At 41.3% G+C, this 11976-nt stretch overlaps 1 protein-coding gene across 1 annotated transcript; it reads left to right on the top strand.

Moving 5' to 3' along the window:
* The first annotated feature begins 8328 nt into the window (after nt 1-8328).
* Nucleotides 8329-11620, top strand: LOC147446930 (hemerythrin HHE cation-binding domain protein). Its single transcript, XM_086522867.1, has 3 exons — nt 8329-10184; nt 10790-10944; nt 11035-11620. Exons 1-3 carry the CDS (start codon nt 9188-9190, stop codon nt 11368-11370), a joined length of 1488 nt encoding a protein of 495 aa, XP_086378993.1. The 5' UTR covers nt 8329-9187; the 3' UTR covers nt 11371-11620.
* The last annotated feature ends 356 nt before the right edge of the window (nt 11621-11976 follow it).

Here is an 11976-nt window from a genome sequence, read left to right on the forward strand (position 1 = left end):
TGACTTCACCTGCAGAAATAAGTTGGTCATTGATATCCTTGACACTAGCAAGGAAAGTGTCCATATCATCTTCCTCATGCATAATCTTCGACTCCACCTCTTTACGCAGCAAAGCAATTTTAGCCTCATTGCGGCTTGCATAAAGACGAGCCAAAATATCCCAAGCCTGTTTTGCAGATTTTGCTGAATGGATGTGAGGAACAATGGTGTGCTTCACAGACAACGCAATCAATGCATGAGCCTGCGTATCCTTTACATCCCAACGAGCTTGTTCTGCCGTAGGCAAAACAACTCTAACAGCAGCAATCCTTGCAGCAAGACCTGCAACATCCTCAACATCGCCTACATCCTCAGAACCAGGACGTACATCAATGCCCTGCACAATGTTCCAGACGCCCTTTGACACAAGAACATGTTGCATCATATAAGCCAACATAGGGTAGCTGTCCCCATCCAACCTGTCCTCAGCAGCAAATATCTTGAACACATCTGTGTTGTTTTTGTCAGCCATGGTAAATGCTGCACCTGATGTGAAAATTGCCCGAAAATAGGAGAAACGGAGAGGGAATAACACGTGCTATATAGCACAAACCGTAGAAGACTATAAGGCACCTGTTATGCAAAAAATGACACTGACAGAAATTCTGCACAAAATGACGAAATAGCATGTGCAGTACTGCCTGTAGTGGAAACAGAGGCCGAAATGAGCCCAAATCAAAAATCTGAGCAGACCTGCGAACGCTTGCCAAAGCTCACTGAAATCAGAGAAAGTGAGCAGGCGTGTACTGGAGCAGTTGGCAACTAAGCCCGGGAGGACGCAACCTGCTCTGATACCAATTGTTGGAATTAGGGTTGCAGAGAAACACACACAACTTAGAGAAGATGAAGGAAGCTCAAGGCACACAATAGAGAGTGTATTACTTAGTGTGCAATGGAAAGATAGATAGCCCTAGAGTGATGGGTGTATATACAATGCTTCGGGGGAAAAACCTCCTAAAGAGGAAAAAATTCCCCGGCGGTCCTAGTGTGTTCGCACACATCACTACCACATGTATATGGTAACAGTCCACCGTGGTTGAAAGTCGTTGGAATCAACTGAGAAAGTGGTTGAAAGTGGTTGGAATCAACTGGTTGGGAGTGGTTGAAAGTGGTTGGAATCAACTGAGAAAGTTGAATTTGTCCACTACCCCTTGGTAGATTGCGGACTTCTTTCCTTGAAAGTACAATTGTGATGAGCTCAAATCATGGCTCTCAACACCTATGGAGTGATTTTGTATTAATGGAGTCATACTCCTAGCAAGACCACTCCTAGAGACATAATCAATGATGCAACTAAGCAACAGATCTTTTGCAGTTGGAATCTTATTCACAAATAAGTCATGAGATAATCTTCTTCCTCCATTAACAAAGGAGAAAGATGTCAAATACCCCCAAAGAAAAACATCCATACTAGATTTTCTCAGGTGTTTACAGAAGAGACTACCTACATGGAGGCTTTCTTAATGTATTCATGTCTTCCCATGAATCATTTGTTTGATAGCTAGGCCATGCCTACTTGCTACCCGTAAATATCATAAGTGTTATTGGCTACACCTTGTGCATGTAACCAATAATGGAAAGCGCTCACCGTTGTATATATATGCAACGATCGAAAGCCTATCCAACAGTCTCAAATCATCTTGGACAGAGTAGCGGATGTTATTGAGAAAGCGTATACAATGATGGAGTAGACATATTGCCATCATATTCTCATGTCGTGAGTGCATATCAGAAAAATGCAACGATCGAAAGCCTATCCAACAGTCTCAAATCATCTTGGACAGAGTAGCGGATGTTATTGAGAAATCGTAGACAATGATGGAGTAGACATATTGCCATCATATTCTCATGTCGTGAGTGCATATCAGAAAAATGGATTGGTTAGTCCTTGGCTTCAATAACCATCTCAACCTTGTGAGCTACTGCAGTACGTGCCTTATATGTGTGCCATTATCCTTGATCTAAAGCCAGGTGATAGTTCCTCGGTACATAAAAGAAGCCTTGCTTTGCATGAAGTCTGGCAAAGCAGTTTGCGTTGCACAATAGAAAAAATATTTTTGAAATGGAAGGTTAAATTGTAGAAAAAACCAAGCATAACTTGAAATTTACTAACCTTGTCTCCCCGCTGAGACGAGTGGCCATCGTTTGAAGCTAGCTCATAGCCGTATATGCTAAAAAATTAAGAGCTATCGAATGTACCCCACATGCCATCGTGGCTTGGGTCATACCGATGTCCAAGAGAAAATCATATAGATATTGTGCCAAGTTTCCCGAAGTTTGTATGCTACTAGCATATTCCAAACTTTGGAAACTTCTATGCAAGATGCCCTAAAGTAAAGCCTTGCTTTGCCTAAGTTCATCAAAACGATGGAGTGCTCATAGCTAATAGGTGTTCCTGTTGACATACATATTTCAAAGCAGAAAAGAATCAACCTTGTCAAAATTTCATAGAGAATCGGCCTTGCCGAATTGTGCAGCTTATTGAGAATCATGAGATTGCCCAATATTGATAGAGATAGCATCTACAACTTAGCTATCAAGTGTCAACCAAACACTACTTGATCGAAGCAACATTTGCTTGAAAAGTTGAAACCGATAGAAAGATACCCTCCATTTTTCAACCTTTAGACTGGTTATTTTTCACCAATTTTTTCTATGATATAATCTCTTATTTTGCCTATGGGCTTGTTCTCAGCCCATCCTTGAGGACATTGTTTTTTTTTTCTTTCTTTACTAATCATCCTTGGAACATCATAACAACTCCATTTGAGATCAAATGCCCGATTCAGTCCATATCTCAGCTAGATTTTGGAATGCTTGGATTGACATTAAAAAACCTCGGTCATTTTCCTAATGATCTTTTTGGCTAACCTTGATTTTTATATGCAGGATTCAATCTCGTTAGGGCAGATACCTTACAAGAAGGGTTCTATTCTCAACATCAAAGCTCACAAATGTTTCAAAAAAGGGGTAAAGACTTGGGGGGACATCCACCACCAGGGCAGACTGCTTTCTACTATGGAAATTTGGAATAAATTTCATTTGTCTCTTCTAGCTGTCTTGCAGAATTAACAAGCAAGATTCCTCATCTTCAGGAGTTGAAAGTCTATAGTAGCCCTTTTGTTTGCAAGGGTAACACACTACAATTTGTTGCAGGATTGATCTTTAAGCAGCTAGGCTTCACTCCGAATTTTGACTTAGATCTTAAAGCCAAGCTTAACCAAAAATGGAAAGTCTCATGGAGTAGCAAGCAATGGATCTTTAGATTCAAATCTATTTGGAGCTTCCCCATACATATCAAGCATTCTTTCATCAGTTGGCTGGTTCTTCACCAAGGCATCTTGACAGGCGGCAGGGCTTTGAAAGCAGGCTTTGGCAATGGTTCTTGTCCCAGATGTGGACAACCGAAAGATGTCCCGCATTTGTTTATGTTGTGTCCTAAGCTTAAGCCTCTTCTTCATCAGCTCACTAAATCTTGTGCATCACTTCATCCCCAACCTTTCTCATACTTGGAGCTTTTGCTGGGAGAATGTCACCTATTGGATATCCCTCTCTGGAACTTATGGAGGAATGCTTTCATTTGATTTGCTTGGAATCAAAGGCTGGATGATTTATTCAATGTTTCTAAGTCAAAGACTACCTTTGTTTTCCTTTTTGAAATAAAAAGCCTTGCCAAATTATCCCTTCAGTCTGTTAAGGATGTCCATACAGATCCCTTGTATACTATTCAAAGAAGTCTCCCCTTTTACAAATGGAGAGATGGTTTGCTGTTGGTTTACTCTAGAGAAAGAGCCTTAATGGATGATGCATGTAGTCTTCTGTAATATCTCCTGATGGGACTGCCTCTTTCCTTGCCTTTGAGGCCTTGTATATTCTCCTTCATTCTTTTTAAATAAAATTTCTAGCATTTTCACACAAAAAAATCCACTTACCTCTATAGAAACAAGTGACAAATCACAAGGCCTGCCAATAGATGAAACGAATTAAAAACACAAAAGGGAAACACAAAATCTACAAGGACGGAAGTCACATTGACAACAGCAAGGATTACATCTGACTGTGAGCAATGCCTTTTTTATGGCTGAAGAAGAGGCTTTATTCAACTTTCCTTTAGGGCTAAGTTTTTTGTTGTGCAGGGAGGAATCAGAGGACTGATTGAGGTTTTGAAACAAAGGTGAAAAATCACCAGCAGTATTGCACTTCGTAATCTCAAGCTCTCTATGCAACAAAGGTGCTTCAACACGCTCGGACTACAGTGCATCATCAAAACTAGCATTTACAAACATATGCTCATGTCAATGCTCGAGATTACATGCTCAAGGTAATCACAGGTCAACTAACTGCTTGTTAGCAATGTACTCACCATTCATGGGAGTATCCATTGTATTAGGTATATAAAACTAGAATAGCAAGCAACTATGAGCAAGAAGACGTTAGGCTCGAGGAATAGCATATGTATTTGGTGCTAGAGATAATTGTTTATATAGGAGCTGTGAGAGAAGTAGTGGAAAGCAGATGTAGTGACGTCTCTTTGCATGATGAGAGCCAATGCCTCACGTTCAGCATAAAAACCAAGGCAGAGAGATTGCAATAAGATGATGCAATATCTTCTCATAAATGATCATTACACGTTTATAAATTAAAATGCACGTTTTTTGAGGGTGACTTTATAATTTGGCTTGGTAGCATAAGTGTGTATTTATTTTTCTTTTTTTAAAAGAGTAAATTGAACCTCACAATAAATCAAAATAAAATGGCATAAATTATTGTTAAAAAATATCTACTAGAATGATGCATTTATCATGAGCAACATGTTTTTTTCAAAAGATTTTAATATTATCAAAAGTTTAAAAAACTCTAAATTTAGACTTATTATTTAAAATATTGAAACGTCTTGACTCCATAAAAAACCTGGTGCAAATAAAAATCCTAATCCTTTTAATAAGGATAGAACACGTTTCTAAAAAATATTTATAATATTAAAATTAAGTAGTGCACAATAATATTTTCTTGATTTTGATAAATATTTAATGGAAAATGATGACAACTAAAGGGCTATTTTGCACAGAGATTTTACACTACGACGAAACAAATTAGCAACAAAACAGAACTTAAAAATTTTATTAAACAAATTTACCCGCGAATACAATTAAATTCCGCCTTGACATTTGTCTTTCCCTCTACTATAAGCTCAAAACAAAACACCCAACAACATAACGGACATGAATCCATAGTTGGATATATAATCATCATCACAACTTATCCAATAGAAAAGTATACCATTCATTTTAATGCTCAGTCTGTTTTTATTTCATCTTTGTTCATCTAGAGATGAATAGCAAATGAGTAGACATCATAGCAAATCCCCAAAATCCCCGATAAACAAAGAGCAAAGTCTCTATTGCTTTGCTTGTAGAGGCATAACAGAAATACTCAAGGACAGAAAGAACTTGACACATACTACATACAAAACACTAACTATAATCACAAGACAGCAGGAGATGGAAACAAGGGTGCTAATTCTCACATTACCAAGGAAAGACTGAATAATATAAAAAACATAACCAATCTTAAGCATCAAGGATGCTATCACGGGAGTCTAAAAAGCAAAGTATACTCTTCGAAGATCTGCCTTGCGAACTTGAGCACGTGAGAGTAGCAAAACATTCTAGAAGTACTCAAAGTCTTTTCCTCACTCAACTTAAAGAGAAAACAATGAACGTCAATTGGTGCATACAAGAAGAAGCCTTGAGCTTCTTCAGCGGCCACAAACCAGAATTAAACAAGGTGTTAGAGCTATACAAATAGCCAAGATGAGGGCCTAAGATCGACATATATGTGTGTAGGTACCCAAAGAAGGTTTCATCAGCGGATCTGCAAAGTCAAAGCAGACAATTGTTATCATAGATAACATGAATAAACACCGAAACCCTAAACATTTCAACACTAAGAAGAACAGACAAAGCTTCTCCTTGCGTCACGATTAGACTATCGGACCCCTTATCAATTCCAATCCACACAAACAAACATAGAAAACAACATGAAGCATAGCCAAGGCTATCCGCCATACCCGAAACCTCGACATTATCTAAACCTTGAAGTTATCTGAAGCCAATGATTAGTTTGACTAATCTCCAAGTGCTAATGCTTGCACTGAGTCCCAGCCCCTCTCAACCAACTGCTTACGGCTACGTCCCAGCAAACCCACCTCGATGGCTTCTACTGCCCTGCAATCCGAAGCAAAATTAGATACAGAAAATACAAGTGATAAAAAGCAAGGCAAGCTAGAAATATAGCACACATGTAAGAAAAAATAAATGCAGCTACCTCTGCAATATACCTGCGCATCAGCCATGCCAAGATGTGCTCTTGCATTGTATCCACATGCAGCTTCTGCACCGCATTCGAGGTCATGCTCAAACTGTCAAGCTCGCGAGCAGTATCAACTCACGACGGTTCGGCGTTTGCAAGCGACTTTCCTCATTGCCTAGCATGAGAACTCGAAGAGCTGAGGATCCATGGAGACTGCAGTTGGGCGGCCCATAAGATACCTCTTGAACAATGCCCGGTACATGATACATGGAAAGACCCGTGTCAAAGCACAGTGCGAGAGAGAGAGAGAGAGAGAGGTATGGCGCTGCACCCACACCCTGTCGAGCTCGCAAATGGTCACGCTCTGGTCTTCACCGCCTTGAAGGGGTCTGCACAAGGATCCGCACCCAAGCAACCTCGTCGAGCTCCATCCCTCTGACGTTGTGGCTGCAGCTGACGCTGTGGCTACAGACGAGAAAGAAGTGCCACTTAAGCTCCAAATGAGGAGCTCTTCAAAAACCTAGACCCATCCCTCCAAAAATCATCACAAGCCAATAAAACTGCTACACGTGGGCAATCTATATCCCTACTTCTACCAACCACCTAGGATACCCATTTTGTGCGCATAGTGGCCACATTCCCAGCCACTTTAATCATGCCACAAAGTGGTGCTTGATAAAAAATCACTAAATGAACATAAAATAAATAAAAAATATTTTAGTTAGCAAAAAGAGAAGTGATCTCTATAGCCTTTGCCCTTTTGGCAGCCAAAAAGAACCTAAAAATGGAAAGATTGTTAAGTATGCCCTTTGGTTTGGTGAAGAAAAATATTTTTGGCAAGCCTGGTGGTCCATGCATGGGTAGCTTGTGTTTTGTGTGTAAAAGACACACATGAGAAAGCACATGATTGGCGATGGGAGGGTTGGAGTTAGCTGAAATGTACCAATGTGGCCTAGGCTATGACGTGCAGACCACAAAAATCCATTGAGCTAACTAGCCTAATGAAAAGGGAGGATCAAATTGAGGTAAACCTTTGCACTTTTGTATGGTGGGGGAGAGTAGCGTGTGACCGTTCTTAACGGTTCAATCCCCACACACTCACGCGCTATAAGAGAGAGAGGGAGAAAGTAGAGAGTAGAGAGAGAGAAAGAGAGAGAGAGAGAGAGAGAGTGTGTGTGTGTGTATATATATATAGCAATAAAAGAATTTGAGAAGTTTTCCCACACGCGTATCTTGCATTCTTCAAACATCGTGCCAAATGGTATCCAATGCAAAAAAATCAACACAGCTCATCGAATAATCGACGTTGAAAAATATTACCCCCTTTTTTTTCTGTCTCTTCCCCCACACCCCCAAATGCGCTCATCCAAAGCATAGAAACTGCTACTTTCACATTGTTTGCCTTGAAATGCTGCAAGCAAGCAGAGGTGAAATATTCATAACTTAATGATTTGGCCCAACAATAAGTGATCAACATAATAAACTACCAAAAGTGTGATTAAGAGTGTATATTGATGAATGTGCATGGGGAACGCAATCTTGGATCGACAAAGCATGGCTAAGCTCAGTCCCGAATCGACAAAGTAGCGTTGAACAATCTAGCTTATCGCTCAAAAAGATTAGCTAAGCATATAACGCTTTGATAGTTTTTACCCAACCAACTACCTAATACCACGAAGGCAATACTTTGTAGCTTTGTCAAACATTGTGTTTTTCCTTTGATTTCTTTGAGGTTTTGGCACCAAAATCGCGTTGTCCTTGCGTAAACAGAGTGTTGCAAGCATGGATCCCTCTTCTTTGAGCAAGGCAAAGTAGGTATCTTGCCATTGGCCTTCTAATCCATCGTTTTAAGTGGTGTCCACATTGTGGTGTTGGTTATAAAGTAGGGTTTACTCTCCGTAGTAGTAACCCACAAATCCACACAAATCCATTAGGTAGTGAGGACAAATTATAAGATTTTGGCAAAATGCCCACTTGTGAGTCTTGCCCCCACCATTGAGGCCATGTGCTATAAGTGGCTCTCTCTCTCAGCTCTTCAGTAGTGCTGCACGACGACCCATTTCCTGCTTTGCCATGGCTCTATGTGTTAATGCACCGCAAATGCTGTTGCGATAATGCTCTAGCCACCTGTTGAAGCTCTCTCTCTCTCTCTCTCTCTCTCTCTCTCTCTCTCTCTCACACACCAACACCTAGAGCCCATTTCAGCTGCGTGTAGGTTGAAATACGGTCAATTACCATCTCTCTCTCTCTCTCTCTCTCTCTCTCTCTCCTAGTCGATCTCCTGCCTCTCTCTGCACGCAATCATTCTCAGCTTTGCTTGCCTCTGCAGGCTTCTCCTCCTCTTCCTCTCTCCCACTAACGCGCACACACGCAGGTAGTACTTACATCAGAAAATACATACATTGCGTGCTCGATTTTCCTCCATGGTCCCATGCATGCAACAATTGCTCGTTTTCCACCGTTTGGCTGAGCTTGCGTTGCAGCAACTTGGATTAACATAGAAGTTGAAGGCGATCGTCCTCGTCTTGAGTCTGCGAAGGGGACCATGGATACTAGATACACCCACAGAGCACTCCTTTCTGTTCATGCCGGCAATGACAAAGCGAGTGAATGGTTTCTCTTGCCTTAAGCTAAGTCAGGGAAACCCTCTTCTTCTCATCAGCTTCTCAGCCGCCAATGGAAGGTATTACTTACGCTTAATTGCTCCTGATCGCTGCAAATTCACAGTAAACACACACAACAACCCACCTCTGCTGCTGAAGGTATATCCCTTTTCCTCACCTTCAATCCTTCTTCTCAGAAAAAGAGCGGAACAATTAGAACATAGGTTTTTGCAATGGGTTCTTGTTTTACCAAGCCAGAGATCAGCAATTCTAGAGGCTCTGTTGTGGTCCCATACTGCTCACCACAAGCAAAACGCCCCGGCCGTTTGCGCCTTTATGGCACCGAATTATGCCCATTCACATCCAGAATAAGGATTGCTTTAGAATTTAAGGGCATACCAGTGCAGGTTCTATGGCTCAGTGCCGACGATGAGAAAGGAAGAAGCAAGCAATTACTTGCATACATGCTACCGGACGGCAAATTACCCATTCTCCAGCATGAAGACCATACCATCTCTGGTTCATCTGATGAAATCCTTGACTACATAGAGGGAACTTTCCCAAAGCCAAGCCTGTCTTGCAACAGGGGTGTGTATGAGTGGGTCGAATTTGTGCGGGATACATTTAGTCCCCTAATTGTAAAAGCTCTCTACAATGGAGATCTATTAGCTCAACCAGATACTGCAAAGCAACTCAATTCCGCTTTCGCCAAGCTTGATACCGCCATTGTCAAGCATGGGTCAAAGGGACCTTATTTCTATGGTGATCAATTTAGCCTTGTAGATGTATACCTGGTCCCATTTCTGCTTCTTGAGCGCCCTCTCAGTTATTTCCATGGAATCGGCATTAGTGCTGCATTTACCCATTTGCGGGGGTACAGCATCCGGATGACTTCTTTTGGCTGTTATGCTCCTATCAGGACGGACCTTGACTTGTTGTATGGATCGGTGTCAAAGGCGCTAGCGCAAAGCGCTCCACCACCATTGGTTTCCATGACTCTCTTACAGCATTACAGCATTTTGGCGCATTTTGAGAAGCTTGTACTTACCATCGATGAGTTGATACTGGCAGCTAAGCAGCCTTCTAAAACTGTGGATCCAGTCAAGGGTAGCCTTGCAATGCAGATCAAGAAATTGTCAGCTAGCTATTCACTCTTATTGCAGTTCATGCTTGAGCATGCGCAGATGGAGGAACGAGTTATCTTTCCTGCTCTTGAGAAGGCAGACCGAGGTTAGTGCAAGTTTTTCCTTACAAATTTTTCGTCCTTTTGCAGTTCCTTTGTGATTGAGATCATGTCCTTGGTGGTTAATAATCTGTAGCTTTTAATTGACAACTTCGTTTATGCGGAAATTTATCGTTCTTGGAGCGTAACAAAGGTTTAGGGTGTTATCATTTTGGTTGCATCACTCGAACATGGGCTGTGAGTTTGTAGTTTCCTATGCAGCTTCTTCAGCTGTGCTATTCTCATGTGCTTTATCGAGCCTTAGGCTGGCTCAAGATCTACCTCTAGTTATGGTTCAGGATGGCCTTGAAACCGGTTTATAGAACTAAAAAGCATCCCCTTTGGATCTGAGATTGGTGCTCTCTTTAGGTTGTTGGTCTCCTTGCTTTCTTATGAAGCATGCATTCCATATGTTAACTGGCAATTGGTGGACAGCTTGTTTGACTTGTGGGGGGGATAGGGAAGGGATTGAGCTCTTTCTGTTCTCGTATGCATTCAAGTTGTCGAATTGCAGTTTATTTCGTGGGAGGTGGTGCTCAAGGGGATTGAAATTTGGATTTGGTAGCATGGATTATATCGCAGTGTTCTCAACTTATATAACATCTCTATGCAGGCTTAACGAAATCAGCTAATCAAAGCCATGCAAGGGATCTACCCGTTATGAATGGCATCAAAGAAGACTTCAAGTCAGTAGTTGTTCTTGAGCAAGGGAGTGCAGGTAGAAAGGAAGCTCTTTTAACTGTGTCGACGCGCTTAAGACATCTCCAGGTAAGAAATCCTGCTTTTTGCTCTGGTACTGCTACACCATATTTGCCATGTTTTTTTCAATTTGAATTGAGAATTAACTACTGGTTGCAGGCTCATACGATTGAGCATTTCAAGGAAGAGGAAACAGAGCTACTACCATTGCTGAATGCGGCCGGTGTTGGAAGCAAACAGCAGGCAGCTTTGGTAGGCAAGTGCATCGAGATCATGGAATCAATGCATGCTCGCTTGTTTCCTTTTATGCTATCTGGCCTTCAGCCTCATCAGATACATCAGTATATCAACCTGTTGCAAAAATCATTGGAAGAGAGTAACAAAGCCACTCTAGGCAGAATGATGACAGCATTAAAGCAGGCTGATGATGAGCATGCATCGGTATGGGCCGTCGTAAGAGAGAGGTTTCCCTCTCTGGCCATTTTAGTCTCTTAAGGTTTGCAGCAACATGTGGTGGCACCTCAAGCTAAGTGTATTATAGGGACTTCATACTAATAATGCATCAGCTTCTCATGAATTGACTCATTAACTAAGCTCACTCCTTTGGAGAATTGTGAGGACTCACTCCAGTGGACTTCACTTTTCTTGACTACTTTTGTAATCCTTAGTACTACTTAACTACTGCAATACCCCATGTTATAGTTGTATTTTCCAAGCTTTGTAAGATAAAGGGAATGTTGCTGCACATGTTGCCTCAGAAGTTCTGTTTTTTTGCAATACTCATGTGAAATGATGAGAGATGTACAATTATTTTCATCACCGAGTGTTTGAACACCCAAGGCAATGTGGTTGACATGCCTCTCGGGGACCTGCGGAAAGATACAATCATGTGTTTTGCAGCTACAATTACACATACAAGTGGATACTTCTACTAATATCAGCGCCGAAAATTGGAGGCTGCTATTCCTATCAAGGGCCATTTTGACTGTCAGAACAAGTATTGGAAAAATCTTTGCCATTTGACATGCTAGAATGTGTTGTTTTGTGGGGTATGTATTCATATTCAAATGATCAATTATGTGAAACTATGTAGGCGGCTAT

This window comes from Adiantum capillus-veneris, chromosome 11 (genome assembly GCF_014529385.1).
Source record: "Adiantum capillus-veneris isolate H3 chromosome 11, ASM1452938v2, whole genome shotgun sequence".
NCBI lineage: Eukaryota > Viridiplantae > Streptophyta > Polypodiopsida > Polypodiales > Pteridaceae > Adiantum > Adiantum capillus-veneris.

Bases quoted from the DNA above. Each gene is read 5' to 3' on its own strand.
- LOC147446930 (XM_086522867.1), top strand. From the start codon at position 9,188: ATGGGTTCTTGTTTTACCAAGCCAGAGATCAGCAATTCTAGAGGCTCT. The intron at 10,185-10,789 runs GTTAGTGCAAGT...ATCTCTATGCAG, and splicing joins TCTTGAGAAGGCAGACCGAG to GCTTAACGAAATCAGCTAAT. The intron at 10,945-11,034 runs GTAAGAAATCCT...TACTGGTTGCAG, and splicing joins CGCGCTTAAGACATCTCCAG to GCTCATACGATTGAGCATTT.